This window comes from Chiloscyllium plagiosum, unplaced genomic scaffold (assembly GCF_037043375.1).
Source record: "Chiloscyllium plagiosum isolate Xiang-an unplaced genomic scaffold, Cpla_swu_hap1 HiC_scaffold_3, whole genome shotgun sequence".
In the NCBI taxonomy this organism is placed as follows: Eukaryota; Metazoa; Chordata; class Chondrichthyes; order Orectolobiformes; family Hemiscylliidae; genus Chiloscyllium; species Chiloscyllium plagiosum.
Genome location: NW_028270141.1, coordinates 83,366,150 through 83,387,609, shown reverse-complemented (window position 1 = coordinate 83,387,609; position 21,460 = coordinate 83,366,150). Strand labels below are relative to the sequence as shown.

The 21,460-nt window shown below is 40.3% G+C and overlaps 1 protein-coding gene across 3 annotated transcripts in view; it reads left to right on the top strand.

Annotated features, from left to right (window-relative positions):
* Positions 1 to 21,160, top strand: part of LOC122545806 (histone deacetylase 2) — an 83,260-nt gene extending 62,100 nt beyond the window's left edge. For all 3 annotated transcript variants that reach the window (XM_043684717.2, XM_087981123.1, XM_043684729.2), the window contains exons 11-14: positions 1,490 to 1,620; positions 8,224 to 8,376; positions 19,878 to 19,920; positions 20,715 to 21,160. In XM_043684717.2, the coding sequence (XP_043540652.1) occupies positions 1,490 to 1,620; positions 8,224 to 8,376; positions 19,878 to 19,920; positions 20,715 to 20,745 (358 nt within the window). In that variant the 3' untranslated portion in view covers positions 20,746 to 21,160. The remainder of the gene's footprint in view (positions 1 to 1,489; positions 1,621 to 8,223; positions 8,377 to 19,877; positions 19,921 to 20,714) is intronic.
* The last annotated feature ends 300 nt before the right edge of the window (positions 21,161 to 21,460 follow it).

The following is a 21,460-nucleotide window of genomic DNA, read 5'->3' as shown; positions in this document are numbered from 1 at the left end:
CACCTTCCACCCCACCAACCTCCATCATCTTCACCACCGACAAACAGACCACACCATGAGGGATATATAACCCTCCCCACCCCTATCAGCGTTCCGGAGAGACCATTCACTCCCCGACTCCCTTGTCAGACTCAAGCCCTTCACCAGCCCTCACTCCACTCCCAGCATCTTCGCCTGCCACCGCAATAAGTCCAAAACCTGCGCCCACACCTACCCCCTCATCTCCGTCCAAGTTCCCAAAGGCTCCTTCCACATTGGACAGAAACTTACCCGATGTCATCTACTTGATGTGATCTCCTCTACATTGAGGAGACAGGGCGCCAACTTGCAGATCGTTTCCGAGAACATCTCTAGGACACCCGCACCAACCAACCCCACCGTCCCATGGCTGAACATTTCAACTCACCCTCCCACTCCACCAAAGACATGCAGGTCCTGGGCATCCTGCATCACCAAACCCGAACCACCCAACGCCTGGATGAAGAACGCCTCATCTTCTGCGTTGGGACCCTGCAACCACACAGGACTAATGTGGATTTCACCAGTTTCCTTATTTTTCCCTCCCCCACCTTATCCTAGTCCCAAGTCTCTAACTCAGCACTACCCTCTTGACCTGTCCACCGTCTTTCCCACCTATCCGCTCCACTCTCCTCTCCGACCTATTGCTTTCTCCCCCAGCTTCATCTACCTATTGCATTCTCAGCTACCTTACCCCCAGCACCACCCCCTTCCCATTTATTTCTCAGCTACTCCCTCCCCCCCCCCAAACCCGGCTCACAAGGCTCACTTTGGATGAAGGGCTTATGCCTGAAGCGTCAATTCTCCTGCTTCTCAGGTGCTGTCTGATCTGTGCTTTTCAAGGACCACACTCTCAAACTCTAATCTCTAGCATCTACAGTCCTCACTTGCTCCATCATGGTTGTGCATACATGATTGGGCTGTGCTGTACTGTACTGTTCTATGTTCTAAATGTTTTAGGAGGAAATATGAGTTTGGGGATATGCAGGAGTTGTTGGTTTCATAAATGAATATGGCAATGTGGTAACCATATATATCTTTAAATAAATGTAAATGTCTATCATTCAAGATTTGTAAGTCCTGGTCTCAAGTCATTTAGCATGCACCTTGCAAGGTGAAGGACACTTTAACCAAGCATAACAGAACAATATTGGTGTTATGGATACCATTGATTTTCATTTCCACTGAAATCAATGGAAACGAAAATCAGATTTCTATCATTGGAAGCTCATCATATTATCCTTTTCTTGCATATTACAGCAATTTGCAAGTCATCTTTATAGATTGGGATAAGCATTTTTGACATGCATCAAATCCTTTTAGTTCTTGGTTTAGAAAGAAAATTGAGTTTCAATTTAGTTTGCTAAAATGACACGTTAATTTTAGATGGAAGTGTTTCCTGTTCAAGATAAAATTGTATAATTGTACTTGAAAAGAAATTTTTTGTGTAATTTGTCTTCTCTCATTGCAGAATCCGTTTATTTGAAAATCTACGTATGCTACCTCATGCACCTGGTGTCCAGATGCAGCCTATTCCAGAGGATGCTATTCAAGAAAACAGTGGAGCAGAGGATGATGATGATCCTAACAAACGAATTTCAAGTTAGTGGTAGTATATCAATATTTTAGAACATTAGCTTTTAAGTAGCTTTAAGTATCTGTATTGAGCAAATTCACACCCACAGATAACTCTCTCTCTGCGAGTCCAAAGTGTGCCACTCTTAAGAAACTTGTAAGTGACTTCCTATGTTTCCTATTCTTTTATCCAGAGGGTGATACCGGTAGATCTTGCACAAGCAGGTTGCTTTGCATTTTCATTGTTGCCTTTATTCAGGGGATGTGGGTGTCACTTACTAGGTCAGCATATGTTGTCCATCACTGATTACTTTGGGGTGGTGGTGGTGGGCCACCTTCTTAAACTGCTGTAGTTTATGTGGTTTAGGCAAGCCGAATCTAATGTGGAATTCCAAGATTTTGACTCATCAATAGTGAATGAATGAAAATACTCTTCCAAATCAGGATGATACATGGATTGGAAAGGGACTTTCAGATTTTAGTATTTACATGCATCTGCTGGCTTTGTCCTCCTAGATAGTAGAGGCTGCAGGTTTAAAAGGTGGTGTCAGAGGAGCCTTGGTGAATAACTGCAGTGCTTATTGCAGATTGCAGAAACTACTGCCTTTGTGCATTGATGGTGAAGAGCATGATTGTTTAAAGTTGTACATGGGATACCAGTCAACTGGGCTGCTTCATCCTAGGTGTTATCAAGCTTTTTGAATGTTGTTGAAGCTTTTCCCATCCAGGACAGCATTTTACCACAGTCTCGACTTGTGTCCAGTAGATGGTGTACAGACTTTGGGGAGTTAAAAGGTGTGTTGTGGCAGATTTTATAGCCACAGTATTTATATAGCTGGTCTAATTAAGATGCTGGTCAGTGTTCACTCCCAGGATGTTGATATTGGGAGTTCAGGGATTGTCGTGCCACTGAACATCATAGGGTGATGGTTAGATTCTGTCTCTTGGAGGTACCTGGCATATGCATAGCACATTTGCAAATACAGAATGTTACTTGTCACTAACCAGCTCGAGGCTCAATATTGTATCGGTTCTTACTGCATATGAGTATGGGCTGCTTTGATATCTGAAGGGTTCAGGGTGGCTCTGAAAATAGATATATCAGCAGCGTAAATCTCCATTTGTGACCTTAGGATGAAAACAGCTGAAGCTGATTTGGTCAAGGTCACCATCCTGACAGTCTTCTGCATTTAAGCACCAGAACTGAGATAATTGACCTCCAGAACACAACCGTCTTCCTTTGTGTTTGGTATGCCTCCAACCATTTTTCTAATGCTTCTTGATGCTATACTTGGTTGAATGCTCCCTCAGCACTGGACTTGTCAAAGCCCATAGCCGTTGCTGTATCTCATGACTTCAGTTTCTTGATACCACATGGTGTAAATTGAATTGTCTGAGACTAGCACCTGGATGGTGCACATCAGGAGGAGGCTGAGCTGATCATTCACTCAGCACTTCTGACTGAAGATTGTTTCAAATGCTTTTGCCTTTTCTTATGCACTGATGTGCTAGGCAGCCCATCATGAAAGAATGGAATCTTTGTAGAGCCTCCTCCCCTGTTAAATGGTTTAATTATCTACCTCATTTACATCTGGTTATGACAGAACTATGTTTTGTGGAATTACCTAGCTATTTCTTTTTCCATGCAGCTTGCACTGTTTCACATACAAGTAGCCCTTCAACTTGGCAGTATTATGAAAGTGTAGAAGTGTACTATACCATTAAGAGATTGAACGACTTATCAAGCATATAGAGTGTTGGAGAATTTATAATGTAACATTTGGTCCAGCTGAGTTGCTATGGGACAAAAAAAAATTAGAATTTGGCCAATCAGTTAAAATTATACCCCAAAATATCAACCTCCAATCAAGTTTGAATTTAGTATATTGACAATATTAAAAACTAATGAAACAATCTGATGCTTTGATGTATAACATCGGGAAAAATTGAACAGTTGAGGGGAGAGCAGCCAAGTCACCAGCACTGCCCAAAACACAGCTCTCTTAAAAAGGTACCTTTATCTATCAGTGGTCTGTGAAATAGAAATCCGTAGGAAGAAGAAATGAAGATAGAGGAAGATACAAAGAGAAGATTCGACATCTGGCTGGTTTTGATATTTGAATTTTTTGGTACATCCAAAATCGGTGGTTTTATCAGACCAGTATAGTCGAAGGGAAAGTAAAAGATAGTTTAGAGAAACCCTGCCTTACGACCTGGGGTTCTTCCCCCCCCCCCGATAATGGAAGCCTGCAATACAGAACTGATTCAACTCGCGCTGCAATCTGTTAAAATAGCGAGGCCAAGGACCATCCCAAAAGTCACTATTTAAAGTACAAAAAATTAAGAACTTTAGTCTTTAAGTCTAACATAGAATATTAACTAACAACTATTTACAACTTCTTTTGCTAACCTATCTGTTACTTTCCCTTCTATAATACTGGTCCGATAAAACCCCAGATTTAAGATATACCAAAAAATTCAAATTTCAAAACCAGCCAGCTGTTGAATGTTATCTTTGTATCTTCCTCTGTCTTTTTTCCTTCTTAGGGATTTCTGTTTCATATGTCATTGATAGATAAAGGTACCTTTTTAGGAGAGCTGTGTTTTGAGCAGTGCTCGTGACTTGGCAGTTCTCCCCTCAACATTCATTTTTTCCCAATCTTATACATCAAAGTATCGGATTGTTTCATTGGTTTTTAAAATTGTCAATATACTAAATTCAAACTTGATTGGAGGTTGGTATTTTGAGGTATAGTTTAAACTGATTGGCCAAATTCGAGTTTGTTTTTGATTCATAGCAACTCGGCCAGTGCTAGCTGCTGAACCAATGTTACATTGTAAATTCTCCAGCTTGCTAAGTCCTTCACTCTCAAAGGTACAATAGACTTCTACACCTTCATAACAACAGTACTAGTAGCATGTGGGATATTGCAAAGTTGTGAGGTTACAGATTGTATGCAGGTTGAATACAATTTCACTGTTGCTGATGGACCACAATGCCTCATGGGTGTCAAATTTTGAGTTGCTAGATTGGTTAAAAATCTATTCCATTTTAACACTGTCATAATGCCAAAGTTGCACATCAAAATGGAAGACAGGTAGAAATGGTTTGAAGAGGTCATCGTGGAGTGATATGTAAGGCACAGGAGGGCTGGTTCAGTCAGCTTGCAGGTTTACTTCAGTCAGCATACATGTGAGGGAGTGATGTTTGTGAGGACAGGAAATCAGTGGAATAATATAAAAACAATAAGTGCTGGTGAAACTCAACAGGCCTGGCAGCATCTGTATGTGAGAAATAGTTAATGTTTCAAGTCAGATATGACTTTAGAACTGAAAGAGCTGGATAATGGTGCTTTTTACGCTCTTGACAGGGGTGTCAGAGTGCTATTAGTAGATTGGTCCATTTTCTTTTCACATCTGTCATTTACAATAACTTTACATTTCTATCTCTCTCTGATAATGACTCCCTTTGCCTTTTGGTCTGATCACCCTCAGTCTGTCCCACTCAATTATCCCCTACCTCTGTCCACAGCATAAAAAGCATCATATCACTGTCCCTTTCAGATCTGAAGCAGATTCCTATCATACTCAAAATGTTAACTCAGTTTCTCTCTCCACAGATGCTGCCAGACCTACAGAGTCTCATCAGCAATTTGTATTCTTATTTCAAATTTCCAGCATCTACAATGCATTTTGCTAAGTAGAGAGCTCCAGTTTTTGGTACAAATTGTTGTATTCAACTGTCGGAAAGATGTGTATATGATTACTTTTGCAAAACAAGTGGACAGTAATTTACTTGAAGCATAGTAGCGCACTTGATGAGGTCTGGTGTGATGGTACAGCAGTGCCCCATGTGAATCCAGCAAGTTTGGTTCATAATTGTTTCTCGACATCTGCTTTCTCAGCATTCCCTGGAAGGGTAAAGTTTTAACTTGAGTCAGTCCCAAGTTTGTTGGGTTGAGAATGTTGAACTTTAATGTAAAAAAAAAGGAAATGTAAACAGACAAGTATTGCCATGAACCCAAGGAGTAGATGTTAGAAGTGTTGACTAAACACTCTTGGCAACACGGTGGCTCAGTGGTTAGTACTGCTGCCTCACAGCACCAGGGACCCAGGTTTGATTCCAGCCTCTGGCGACTGTCTGTGTGGAGTTTGTGCATTCTCCCCATGTTTGCGTGGTTTCCTCCGGTTGTTACAGTTTCCTTCCACAATCCAAAAATGTGTAGATTAGGTGAATTGGTCGTGCTGAATTGCCCATAGTGTTCAAGGATATGGAGGTTAGGTGCATTAGTCAGGGGTAAATGTAGAGTAATGGGGAATGTGTTTGGTTGGGATACTCTTCGGAAGGTCAATTGGACTTGTTGGGCCGAAGGGCCTGTTTCAACACTTGTAAGGAATCTATGATTCTACAACAGATAACCATCAAGAAAGGCCTGAAAGGACGAGAGAGAGATGGAAAAGGCAGAGTCACCTTTGGAGGTAAAAAGGTTGGGAAACCTTCGGAAGTGTTATGACACAGGCTAATTTAAACCTGACATACACAGAAGCTCACCTCATGCTGTAATCTGTTAAATTTCAAGAGGCAAAGAACCATCCCAGAGGTCACTATTTAAAGTAAAAATTAAGACTTTTATTTTTTAAGTCCAGCAGAGAATATTAAAACTAACTATTTACAACTCCTTTCTCTTAAACCAATTTTTTTTACCTCCCCACTCTACAATACTGGTGAAATTAAAAACTCCGATTAAGATTTACAAACAATTCAATTTCAGCTGTCGAATCTTCTCTTTCTATCTTCCTCTGTCGTCTTTTCTTCAGTATTCTGCTTCATAGGTCTTTCTTATAAATAGGTACCTCTCAGAGAGCTATTCGGCTAGCAGTCTACAATTTAGATTAGATACCCTACAGTGTGGAAACAGGCCCTTCGGCCCAACAAGTTCACACCGACCCTCCGAAGAGTAACCTACCCAGACCTATTTCCCTCTGACTAATGCACCTAACACATGGGCAATTTAGCATGGCCAATTCACCTGGCTTGCACATCTTTGGACTGTGGGAGAAAACAGGAGCACCCGGAGGAAACCCACGCAGATACAGGGAGAATGTGCAAACTTCACACAGACAGTCACCTGAGGCTGGAATCGAATGTGGGACCCTGGTGCTGTGAGGCAGCTGTGCTAACCACTGAGCCACCGTGGTTTTCTTGGCAGTTCTCCCATAACTGTTCAAAATGGTTGGTTTTATACACCAAAACATTGAATCATTTTGTTTGTTTTAATGTTGTCAAAATACTAAATTCAAATTTTATTGGATTTTGGTATCTGGGGCATAATTTAAACTGATTAGCCGAATTTGAATTTGTTTTTGCATCATGGCAACTCATCTGCACGATTGGTTTCACAATCAAATGTTATATTTTAAATTCTTTCAGCACACTCTGTGCCTCTCTAAGTCCATGTCAGCTTCCAGTCTCTCTTAAAGCTACAGTACTCACCTACACCTTCATAACAGAAGGAAATTGCAGAACTTGGAATCAAGGTTGCTAAATGGGATAGATTGAATTAGGGATGAACAACAATCAAAATTGGAAGAATACCAAGTTTTTTTGAGATTTAGGAGGTCATGTAGGTTATAGATCGACAGGCTGGATATCTGACAGAACCAGAAATCATTGATGTATGACAAAATATTTGGGCATGTGTCCTTGCTATGTCACCAGATGTATTCAGCAGGTGGCCTGGGGTACAAAATCAACAGTATAAGAAGAAGATTCTGTCAGGAGGTACTACAGTCCGAAACCATTTTTATCCCATGGTTGCTGCAGTTAATGAGTCAATACCATAATCTGAAACAATAGCTTTAAATGCCTCTAGCTTTAGGTTTTCTGATTTTCAGGTTGAGAGAAAGCAATATGATTTATTTCCATTGTAAAAGCACTTGCTGTAGCAGCAGAAATTTATTTGAAAACTGAGATTTAACTGTTGTACAACTTTGCTTGCAGGACGCTAAGGTTGTGTACTTCCAAATTAGCAGAGCTTAGTAGTAGCATTCTTCCTTCTGAGTCTGAGTGTTCTCAGGACTTGATTGCAAAATGTAGGCCTGCACACTGAAGTGTTATACTGAGAGAACGCGGCCTCAGAAGATGTCTTTCGGGTGAGACATTAAATAAAGGCCCTGCTCACCCGTTCAAATAGAAACATAAGATTATGGTAATATGTTTTTCTTAGGAACAGTGTAGAGTTCTTTCTTTTGGCCTGAACAATATTTATTCCAAACGAAACGTTTGACAGTTTTCTGTGTATTAGTTTTGAAATCTTGCTGTGAAGTAGGCTGTTGCATTTCCTACATTGCAATGGTGATTACACTTTAAATTTATTTCAAAGTGCTTTGGGATATCCTGAAAGGCATCATATAAATTCAGGGCAAAAGTGAGGACTGATGAAGGGCTTTTGCTCGAAACATCGATTCTCCTCCTCGGATGCTGCCTGACCTGCTGTGCTTTTTCAGCATCACTCTAATCTAGACTCCTCATATAAATTCAAGTCAGTCTGACTGGTTATCTTTCTTTATGTCCATGAATAATATAAATACATTGGATTTTAAACTTCTGATTTTTTTGTATTATTGTAGTTCGAGCTTCTGATAAAAGAATAGCCTGTGACGAAGAATTTTCAGATTCTGAAGATGAAGGCGAAGGAGGTAGACGAAACATTGTAAATCATAAGAAAAGTAGCAAGCGAGCACGAATAGAAGAAAAAAAGGAACTGGAAGAAAGATCACATGGTAAGTGCACTATGGCCTAGATTTTGCAATGACAATGACCATAACTGTTAGTATTTTCTACCGGTGCTCTGAGAGTCCACATTTGCAGAACAATATGGACGTTGCTATCAGAGACACTGCACTCTTTCAGAGGAGATGCTGCTAAAATGCAAAGCCCAAATGATTCGTGAATTGGCAAATAGCTCCACTTCTACACCATTTAATCTTGCTGTTAAAAAACCCTTGAAGTTACAGCTTAGTGAATAAAGTGTAACTGGGTTTTTAAATGATCCAGTGATATTCTAACTTCTTCCTAGTTTCAGTTATTAACTATTCCATTCTGTGAGTTAAAATTAGGAGTGAATGATAATAATGACTTCTAAAATTGCTGGTCTGCAGTCTGTGTGAGTATTACAAAGTGATTGGCTACTTATCCCTCTTGCTGGCATCATTGCAACTGAAATTCCTTTGTCTTGGAGACTTTCCAAGGAGAAATCCAATCTGAGACACCATTGGATCTTTGTGGGCGACTCTTCTAAAATCAGTCACGTGGATTGTTGCTTTACTGCTCACTGCAAAATCCAGCCCTTGAGAGCTGAACTAAAAGCATAGTATATTTACAATAATGTAATTGTGTGAGAAACAAAATATGCAAGCTCCAAGTTCTGAGAAGAGCTCAGTGATACTTTAATATTCATAGCTCGGACTTTTTCCATGAGCTCGCAGAGAGTTGTGAGAGCATGGAATGTGTTGCTAGCAGCAGTTGTGCGAGTGAGGTCATTGGGGATATTTAAGAGACTGCTGGACATGCATATGGTCACAGAAATTTGAGGGTTAGTACATTAGGTTTACCTTACATGAGGATCAATGGTCGGCACAACATAGTGGGCTGAAGGGCCTGTTCTGTGCTATACTGTTCTATGTTCTAGAAGTGATTTGACCAAACTAGTTGCGATGGTCAGGAGAATGGTTATACTGGAAATGGATTTATTCGATTTTTATTATGTTACTTAACTTTGAAATGACTTACGGTATTGGCGCACAAATGATTTGCAATATCAAAATATTTTCATGCAAGTCTAATAAAGTTGTATTTATTAATACCTTGGGAAGACTGTGTTGCCATTATAAATGCAAATTTTGCAGTGTGCTTTCATATATTATAAGTGATAGTTTGAGAAGGTACAGGGAACAGCAGTAACTATATTCTGTTTAACAAAATCAAGAAAGAAACTGGAAAATATATATTCCTATATATCATTAAAAATACGGGAATAGCGAAGACCCACCGGATCATCAACGCCACACTCACAGGAATCCGATTCACAAGAGAAGAAGAAAAGGATAGCCAACTCCCATTCCTAGATGTGATGGTACAGAGAACACCGAACGGAGAATTCACTACAAGGGTATACAGGAAAGCCACACACAGACCAAGTCCTAAACTATGAAAGTAACCACCCCAACACACACAAACGAAGCTGCATCAGGACACTATTCAAAAGGGCCACAATACACTGCAGTACACCAGAACTGCAAAAAGAAGAGGAGGAACACCTATACAAGGTATTTGCCAAAAACGGATACCCGCGCAACTTCATCAACAGATGCCTAAGAGAAAGACCACGGAACAAGGACATGCCACAACCAAAAGGACTAGCCACACTACCATACATCAGGAGCATCTCAGAACTGACAGCCAGACTACTGCGACCCCTAGGACTCATAACGGCACACAAACCAACAGCCACGCTCAGACAACAACTCACCAGAACAAAGGACCCGATACCCAACATGAGCAAAACTAATGTAGTGTACAAAATACCATGCAAGGACTGCACAAAACACTATATAGGACAAACAAGAAGACAGCTAACAATCCGCATACATGAACATCAACTAGCCACGAAACGACACGACCAGCTATCCTTAGTAGCCACACACGCAGACAACATGCAACATGAATTCGACTGGGACAACACTACTATCATAGGGCAAGCCAGACAGAGAACAGCCAGGGAATTCCTAGAGGCATGGCATTCATCCACAAACTCCCATCAACAAACACATCGACCTGGACCCAATATACCAACCACTACAGCGGACAGCTGAAACTGACAACCGGAAGCGGCAGGGACAGACCACTATAAACACCGGAGGAAACATCAAAGAAGCGCTTCGCAGGAGGCTCCCAAGCACTGATGATGTCGCCTAGCCAGGGGCCGAAACGTTTGCAACAAAAACTTCCAGCTCGGCGAACAGAACCACAACAACGAGCACCCGAGCTACAAATCTTCGCACAAACTTTGAATATATTCCTTTAGCAATACAACAACAAAAAATCAACATTGTGAAAAATTGTGAAACTTAGTTCAACTTGAAAGAAAATTGAACATTGGTGTACAGAACTCATGATTTTCCTTCTCGCTAATATTGAGACCATCCAATCAGCTTGTTTTGCTTTGTACTTTGCTTTCACCTGGCTAAATTTTCTCCCGATTTATCCCAACCCTGAGCTCTCACCTTTCTCTAATTTTAGTCATATCTCCCCTCATGAATTCTTGAAGCTCATATTTTATCCATAAAACAAGCCACCTCCTGACTTGCCCCTATTCCTGTTAAACGACTGATCACTTAGCTTTGTGATCTTCAATATTTAGATCTGCAGAGTCTGTTGACAGTTGATTTCACAGCAAGTCTGCATTTCCTTACTGCTTGCGTATTGATAGTCATGCTATTGCATGACCTCTGCTTTCAGAAGCTCGTGGCTAGGAGAGACTTGAGAGGCTTTGCCAGTTTATTACATTATGTTTCAATTTGAACCACATGGACTATCATCGCAGGTGAAAGTAAGTTCTGTTTGGTCAAATGTGAAAAGGCGATTAAGAAATGTATAAGGAATTGATCTCTGAAAACACTTTATTACAGTACTAGAAACATAGGAGGCTGTTCTGCCAATCATGTCTATGAACTCTCTGCAACAGCAGCTTGTCTGAGCATTCTCTATACACCTACACATTTTCCTTCAGCTGCTTATCTAATTGGTCCATGTGATATGAAGAAAGATTACAGGGAATACTGCCACTTCCCACATCCAATATCCAACCAATGCAAGCTGACCAGGGACACTGGAAACAAATGGCCACCACAGAAATGACTTTCCACTCTTGAAAACAGCCAACAACATTCTGGATGTTCCAGAGCCACAGATCTGGAGGCCTGTCTGCAGTTATGTTAGGAATTGCAAAGTGAAGCAGTATTGATGAGTGGTGATAAAAGCAACATACTGTGGATGCTGCAAATGTGAATAAAAAGACTGAAAATGCTAGAGTTCTGGCAACATGTGCGGAGAGAGAAACAGTTGATGTTTTGACTTCGCTATGACTCTTGTTCAGAAATAATGAATGACAGATCTCGACCATTTAAAAAGAAATCAAAAATGTACAACTTTCATCTGGAATTGGAAAATGATTTACTGTTCAGGACTGTAAAAGATAATATTGTTTGCCTTAAATGTCACCAAGTTAAAAGCAAAATTTGGAATGACACCACACAGTGATGCACATTAATTTTAAGGATAGTTTCTTGTTGAATAACATTCTTTGGACAAACAAGTTTGATAAACTGAGGCCATTTTTAAAGCTGAACAGCAGCCAAAGGTAAGGCCTGCACAAAAGCATGTTTTCATGTTTGCCATCTTCAAGCAAAAGACAAGAAATCATTTATAGATGGCGAAGTAATTAATGAAATAATAACTCTGGCTACTGACTATTTACTTAAAGACTAAGAATAAGGAAGAAATAATGATGGCAATCCAAAGCATGTCACTTGATACGTTCACAACAGCAAGGTGAATGGAATCTTTGTCCAGAGACATTCTTTTTAGCAACTATGGCAAGACCTGAAGAATTGTGAAAGCTTCTCACTGCAATTAGATGAATCCATAGACAAGATCAACACTGTTGACTGATTTTGTGGGCATGCTTTGTCAGGACATGACAACTAACAAGGATCATCTGACCCTTTGCCCCTTAAAAACAGAACAAAGAGTGAGGATACCTACAACAAATTCAAAAGGTATGTGCTTGAGAAAAACATTCCAGGAAAGAAACTGATATCCATCACAACTGCTCATGCACAAGCTAAGCAAACGCAAGTTTTGTTGCATTTTGCAGAAATGATCCTGATTTCCCTTTTTTTTTCCCATTTACCAGTACATAATGCACCAGCAAAAATGTACAACTTTCATCTGGAATTGGAAAATGATTTACTGTTCAGAACTGTAAAAGATAATATTGTTTGCCTTAAATGTCACCAAGTTAAAAGCAAAATTTGGAATGACACCACACAGTGATGCACATTAATTTTAAGGATAGTTTCTCGTGATGAAAGTTGTTAAGATTGTAAACTTGATTCACACCACATGTTTACTTAATTACGAGCTAAACTTAATGCTGCTTATGGTTAACTAATTTTCCATGCTGATGTGAAGTGGTAAAGTTGAGGGAGGGTCCTGCAAAAAGTTTTCGATCTGCTGCCTGAACTCATCCCTTAAATCATGAAATGAAGTGTGCAGTGAGCTGTCAGACAATGTGCGGTTGCTCAACTTCAGGTTCTTTAGACATAATGTTAAAACTGAACAATCTGAATTATGATCTGCAGAATCAGTGCTGCGAAGGCATTTAAATTTGATCTTTGTTCCTCTCAATTGCAAAATAAAATGCTACAAAACATCTCAAGTATGCAAAAAATATTAAAACAAATCAAAGTCAAAGAAAAATTGTTTCACTCTGAAGACAACTGTGCATACCCGAGAAGGTTAGCAAAACGATGTAATAGGTAATTTCAGGAATTATAGGTGATGGACATAAATCATAATGTTTATCTTGAAACCACTCCTTCAAATAAACAGTGAGCGTGGGGGATGTTACCATATTTAGAAAACAGTTGACTCGAGATGGAGAAATTTACTGTACAAAATAATATAGAGTTGAAAGTTAGATCAAGGGATAGTCATTTTTGGGGACTTGTAAACAAAGAATTGCATGAGCTTCTATCATCCTGTGTTTTTAAAGTGAATGCTTACCACTCCACATACCACTGTGAGACAGCATTTTCCAAATAAAGATAATTGTGTCCACATATCACAACTCACAGAGAGCCATTTGATGGATATTACTTAACTACATCTCAAACTATATCCCAGACTTCAAGGCAATGGCAGATAATGTGCAGTCACAGGAATCACACTGAGACTTGGTTAATAAAGGACAAAATGAATAATTATGTATACTTAATTTTAGACTCGAAAGCACTAAGAACAAACTCTTAATTTTACATTTTCTTCAGGGTAGATTGTGGGTTGCACTTAAATAAATGGGTCTGTTTCCAAATGGCAGGCAGTGACTTGGGGGATATTACAGGGATCAGTGCCAAGACTCCAGCTATTCACAGAATGTATGAATGATTTAGATGAGAGAAATAAATGTAATATATCCAAATTTGCAAAAAACAGCCAAATGGGAGGGTGAACTGTGAAGAGAATGCAGAGATCCTTCAGTGTAATTTGGACAAGTGGAGTGAATGGTCAAATGCATGGCATATGCAGTACAAAGTGGATAAGTGGAAGATTATCCACTTAGGGAGCAAAAAATATGAAGGTGGATTATTATCTAAATTGCTATAAATTGAGAGAGGGAAATGTGTGGTAAGACCTGGGTATCCTTGTACACCAGTCACTGAAGGTAAAACGCAGATGCAGCAGGCAGTCAAGAAGGCAGATTAGATGTTGGCTTTCATAACAAGAGGATTTGAATACAGGAGCAGGGATATCTTCCTGCAATTATAAAGGGCCAGGAATATTATATGCAGTTTTGGTCTCCTGTAGAACAATCTTCTTGCTAGAGAACACATCAAGGCTGTATTTGACCGAGTATGGCATCAAGGAGGCCTGGCAAAACTGGAATCACTGGGTATCGGGGAAAACACTCTGCTGGTTAGGGTCATACCAGGCACAAAGGAAGATGATTCTGGTTTTGAAGGGTCAGTCAACTCAGCTCCAGGACATCTCTGCAGTAGTCCCTCAGGGTAATGTCCTAGGTCCAACAGTCTTCAGCTGCTTCATCAATGACCTTCCTTCTGTCATAAAGTCAGAAGTGAGGATGTTTGCCAATGATTGCATCATGTTCAGCACCATTCATGACTTCTCAGATACCGAAACAGTCCGTGCTCAAATGCAACATGATCTGGACAACAGCCAGGCTTGGGCCGACAAGTGGCAAGTAACATTCGCACTAGACAATGACCATCACCAATAAGAGAGACACGAACCACCACCCCTTGACTTTCAACAGTATTGCCATCACTGAATGTCTTACTGTCCACTTCCTTGGGGTTACCGTTGACCAGAAGCTCAACTGGACTCACCACATAAACACAGTGGCTACAAGAGCAGCTCAGAGACTAGGGATATTGTGGTGAGTAACTCACCTCCTGACACCCCAATGTCTATCCACCATCTACAAGGCACAAGTAGATGTGATGGAATACTCCCCACTTGCCTGGATAGGTGCAGTTCCAACAACACTCAAGAAGCTTGACATCATCCAGGACAAAGCAACCAGCTTGATTGGCATCACATCTATATACATTCAATCCCTCCACCACTAACGGTCAGTAGCAGCAGTGTGTACTACCTACAAGATGCACTGCAGAAATTCATCAAAGTTCCTTAGACTGTACCTTATAAACCTAGGATCACTTTCATCTAGACGGACAAGGACAGCAGGTACTTGGGAACACCACCATCTGCAAGTTTCCCTCCAAGCCGCTCACCACCCTGAGTTGGAAATATACCACCGTTCCTTTACAGTCGTTGGATCGAAATCAAAATCCTGCAATACCCTCCCTACCGTTGTTGTGGGTCAACCCACAGCAAGTGGACTACAGTGCTTCAAAAAGGCAGCTCACCACCACCTTCTCAAGGGCAAATAGGGATGGGTTATCAATGCTAGCCAGCCAATGATGCCCATGTCCCACAAATGTTTTTTTATATAAAAAGTAATGAATTTGTCAAACCTGTAGAAGGCTGTGAAGGCCAAGTCATAGACCATAGAATCCCTACAGTGTGAAAACAGGCCATTAGGCCCAACAAGTCCACCAACCCTCCAAAGAGTATTCCACCCAGACCCATTCCCCTACCTTATTACTCTATATTTCCCATAACTAATCTACCTAACTTACACATCCTTGGACACTATGGGCAGTTTAGCGTGGCGAATTCTCCTACCCTGCACATCTTTGGACTGTGGGAGGAAACCAGAGCACCCTGAGGAAGCCTACGCAGACATGGGAAGAATATTGCAAACTCAACACAGACAGTTGCTCGGAATCAAACCCGGGTCCCTGGTGCTGTGAGGTAGCGGTGCTGTGAGGTAGCAGTGCTAACCACTGAGCCACTATGCCGCCTGTTGAGTGTACTTAAGACAGATGGATATGTTCTTGATTACTAAGGGATCAAGGGTTACAGGGAAAAGGCAGGGGAATGGGTTGAGAAACACCTCAGACATGATAAAATTACAGAGCAGATTCAATGGGCCGAATGGCTTGGTTTGGCTGTTATATCTTATGACTTTATGGTTATGGGGGGAATACATCGAAGGTTTACCAGGCTAATTTTTTGAGGAGGGGGTTGAATGGATAGGGTTATATTCATTGGAGTTCAGAAGAACTAATCTGCCCAAGTGCATCACATTACACTTAACCAATTAAATTCCATTTACCACTGATCAGCACGTCTGAGCAGCCCCTCTGTATCCTTTTGTAATCTTCGGCTATACTCCTTACTATTTATCACCACACTAATTTCATACCATCTGTAAATTTACTGTTCAACCCTCCTACAGTCAAGCCCAAATTGTGTGTATCTACCACAAACATCAATGACCTCAGCACTGATTCAATGGATACAAGCATCAAGTCACAAAAAGACCCCTTGAAAATCACTCTGTTTCCTGCCATTTAACCAATTCTGCATCCAATTAGCCAGATTTTCTTGGATTCCCGTGGGCTTTTACCTTCCCTATCACTGTCTCATGTGGGATTTTATCAGAAGCCTTCTGAATTCCAATAGACGGGAAGTTGAATGTATTGACCTCATCTATGCCCCCGGTCACCTCTTTGAAAGATTCAGTCAAAGTGGCCTCCCCTCAGCAAAACAATGCTGACTGTTCTTGACTAACCCTGCCTCTCCAAGTGCAGATTAATTTTGTCCCTTAGAATTGACTACAATAGTTTCCCCACCACTGAGGTTAGATTGGCTTAAACCTTGTTTATTTTTTGAATAACAGTACTACATTAGTTGTCCTCCAGTCCTCTGGCACTTTGCCTATGGCTAGAATGGAATTGAAAATTATTGCTAACACCCCTCTATTTCTTCCCTTGCTTCAATCACCAGCTTTGGGTGTATTTCATCTGGCCCTGGAATTTTATCTAATTTTAAGCCTGCCAGACCACTCAGAATCTCCTCAGTGTCTATGCTAATCTCTTGAAATATAGCATAGTCCTTCTCCTGGATTTTTATAACCACATCATCCCTCTCCCTAGTGTGTACCAACACAAAGTATTCATTTAGAACTTTACCTACATCTTCCAGCTCCTCACAAGTTATCACACAATGGGTCCTATTCTTTCCCTCATTATCATTTTATCCTTAACGTACTTGTAAAATAACTTGGGATTTTCATTTATTTTACCTGCCATGACATTTTCATACTCACCTTTTGCTTTCCTACTTTTATAAGTTTGCCCTTGCACATTCTGTGCTTCTACTTAAGTCCTAAGTATCTGTCATAAGCCTAATTTTTTCTCTCTATCCTATCCTGTACATCCCTCGATATCCAGGCTTTGCTGGATTTGTTGGTCTTACATGTTATCTTTATTGCCCCTGTAAACTCCCTATTTCCTTATTGAATGTGTCCCACTGCTCTCTCGATTACCAGAAGTATCTGTCCCTCAAATCATGCCTGATCTTTTTAAAATTGGCACTCCCCTTGTTTAGAACTTTAACTTCATAGAATACAATCCCTACAGTGTGGAAATAGACCAGCACATCTTTGGATCATGGGAGGAAACTGGAGCACCCGGAGGAAACCCAGGCAGACACCGGGAGAATGTGCAAACTCCACACAGTCGCCTGAGGCAGGAGTCGAAGCTGGGTCCCTGGCGCTGAGAGGCAGCAGTGCCAAATACTTTAGAATGCTCCAAGACTGTTCAGTAACGTCTCTCACCCTGGCACCAGGGATTCTAGTAGCATCCTGGTGTTCCTTTTACAGCTGCAGAAAGACCAGTCTGTTCCCCATACAGTTGAATTTCCTACCATGATGGCCCTGCTGTTCTTCCTCCCCTTGTGCAGCTGACCCACCCCTGGTGCCATGAGTTGGCTGCCACTGCTTTCCCCTGTAGAGTCATCTCCCCAACAGTATCCAGAATGATATATCTGTTTGGAGATTGGCCGCAAGGGCATTATCTGCCTTCCTGTATTCTGCTGGATAGTCTTTCTGCCTCTTCAGTCTTCACCTGCAGTGTGACCACCTCGTTGAACATGCTAGTGATGACTTGCTCAGTGTGGTGAATGCCCCACAGTGAATTCTCCCAGAGCTCCAGCTCTGAAATGCAATTAGCCAATAGCTATAGCTGGGCACACTTCCTGCACATGTGGTCATAGGGACAACTGAAGTTTCCATGATTTGCCACATAACAGAGGAGGAGCATATTACAGGTGCAAGCTCTGCTGCCATGACTTCCACTAAGCCCTTCAGTTACTCACTTTAAAATAATTATTCTTATGTATACTATTAACTTATTTCCCTTACACTAACATTACTTTCTTACCTTGGTTTTCTTACTTATATCACTTTACTATATTGGCCTGACTTTCACTTATTCCTGATGTTTATCAGTTAATCCCTTCTTGCAAAGAAACTACATTTTTAATATCCTGAACCAGTAATTTTCTTGTCACTCTTCACTTTATTTTCCCAGTCAGCAGTCCCCTGAAGCTGCAGCTGGTAAACTGTTTCTGACCCCCTCTACATACCATGTCAATCTTTATTCTTTAATTCAGCCCCCTTCCTTGCCAGGTATCTGAGATCAATTTCGTATGTATGTAACCTTGGTGTCACAGTTGACATGAAGGTAAGCTTTGAAACATATATTCATTCGATCTCCTGTTTCCACTGTTGAAGCAGAGTTTTCTTTTATTCATTTATGGGATAAGGACATCACTGTCCAGGCTAGCATTTATTGCCCATCCTTACGAGTCAATCACATTGCTGGAGTCATGTGTAAGCTAGACCAGGTAAGGATGGCAGTTTTCTTCCCTAAAGGACATTAGTGAACCAGATAGGTTTTACCGACAATCGATAACGGATTCATGGATAACAGACTCTCTTAATTCCAGATTGTTATTGAATCCAAATTATACCATCTGCTGTGGTGGGAATCAAACCTGGGTCGTCAGAGCATTACCTGCGTCATTAACAATCCAGCGATAATACCATTAGGTCATTGCCTCCCCTAGATTTTACTATTCATAAGCTCTCTGGGTTTTGGTCCCACATTGAACCCATCATAAACACAGGATCATCCAATAAATGTTGCCTGTGTTTTAATTTGCTAACTTGTGTTCACCCATCACCAAGTGTTCATTGTCTTATACTGCTGGAGGAGGAGCCAATGTCTTGATTTTGAAATTCCTATTTGTGTTTTGAAATCCCTAATCGTCTCAACTCTCCCTAGCTCATAGCTCCAGTCTTACAGCTCTCTTCAGTAATTTTATTTGTCACATTCTGGCCTCAAGCATCTGCAATTTAAGTGGCTCCACTATTGGTGACCATACCTTCAACTGCATTAAGCTCTGAAATTCCTTCCATCAATCTTTGTCTCCCTCTTTCTTTTTCTTTCTTTAAAAGCTACCTCTTTGGCCAAACTTTTGGTCATCTGCCCCAATTTTCACCCTGCAGATTTAGATATAATACTGTATAGTGCTCTTTCAAAGCACCTTGGTGCATTTCCTTTGACATCATAAATTCTGCAGACATAAGGTTGGAAACCAGATGATGTTCCAGTAATACGTTGCATGTAAGGCTTCATTCTAATTCTAATCTAATTTTTATCTCCTAAACCATGTAAGCAGATTATCACTGTTTCTTGCTTCATTTTTTAAAAAAAAAATTGAAAAACCAATCACTGCTTTTCTGTTTGCTGTGGAAAACTGTCTCAGTTGATTTACTGTATAAGCTTGATGCAAAATTCCATTTGTATAAGTCGAACTTCCATCCAAGAATGATGAAGATCATTTCTGAGAAAATCATGACAATCGATTCCATGAATTGAAGTTTAGAAACTAATATTAAACCTGCAGAAAAGTCTCTTCTATTAAAAGGAACATATCCAAGTTGTATTTTCTTCTATAAGTTCCTCTTTACCTTTAAACAACCTAATAATGCCTGAACTGTTTGCAGATGCTGAAGAGGAAGATATTGCAGAGAAAACTGATGTAAAAGGGTAAGCTAAATTGTTATGTGTAATGTTTTAAATTAGTTACATTGTTCACTATAGGTGACAACCTAATAAGCAAGTGCACCAAGCCAGAAATTAAACTGTTCTATTGATTTGTACCTGGACCCAGTTGTCATCTGTAGGAAAGTTTAAACTGAAACCACCTGAACAGCATTGAATAATTAGAAGTTAATTTTACATGATGTGAGCCCGTAAGTCATTTGTCTTTCAATCACAGCTAAGTAATGATACAAATGTGGATGAAGGCTTAATATGGTGAACCCATAATCCTCCTATCTAATCATTAGCCTGCTTTCTCTGCTAGAAGATGCGTGTCTTTGAGTGGTGCTGTATCACCATGTCAAGCTTGTAATGTTCTGTACTATAGTGTAACAGACTGGCACTTGCTGTTTAGATTCATACTTGATTAAAGTAATGTAAATTTATCATAGTCCTACCATACCAATTGGCTGCTGTCTCACTTGAGATTGGCTAATGGTGATTAAACCAGAGAGGCGGTATGCCTCATGCAAGGGGGAGAGATTGAGACATAGAGTGGTAACCTCAGCTGATGCGGGAATTCAGAAAGATCACTTGGACAAGGTACCAGAGAGCGTTGTCTAGTGTCATTCAGTGTCCCTTGGAAAGGAGGATAAAATGTTTCGAGGGAAGTACGTTTTTAATTATATATGGGCTGCGTGATCATTCTTCTATGTATTAAAATGGCCATTGTATCATGTAATGTATGTATGGCAGTCTAGTAATAATATCACCAATTATATATTTGTTTTCATTATCAGGATAAAATCTGAACAACCCAGCAACTCATGAACATTTGAAGTCCTTTTGTGTTGCAAATGAAGATCTCATCTCAAAGAAATAATTTTGAGAGACTGCAGACTTGTACGATTTCAATGTGCTGCATATTTATTTCAGAACTGGGCATCTATTTGGCAGTTTCTTTGTGATATTCTAGGCAGCAGAATTACAAATAGTCCTAATTATGAAGCCAAGAGAAAGAAAGGTTATGTTTTGACAAACACCCTACCATGTTGCAAATAATAGCATTTTAAAGTAATTTTTTTATTGAAACTATTTGCTTCAAATATGGCATTGGTTATCCTGTTGAAAACTGTGTTTACTCTTTTACAAATATTTGTAATTGAACAGTGTTATATGACCAATACTGCAGAAGTGTCAGTCATATTGAAATAAACTTTCATCTGCACTGTGTGATAAACATTAACAGTAGTACATTAATGATTTCTAGATTTTTTTGCAACTTGATGTCTTTTTGAAATCTTGACTTGAAGGTGCCGGTGTTGGACTTGGGTGGGTGGACACAGTTAAAAATCACACAACACCAGCTTATAGTCCAAAAGGTTTATTTGGAAGCACTAGCTTTTGGAGTGCTCCCTCTTCCTCAGTTGGTTGTGGATAATAAGATAATAAGACATGGAATTCAAATCTAATGACTAAGCTACTTTCAGCAACAATATCAAAGAACATTTTTTTGGTTTTGATAGGATATTTTGGATTTTGGCTA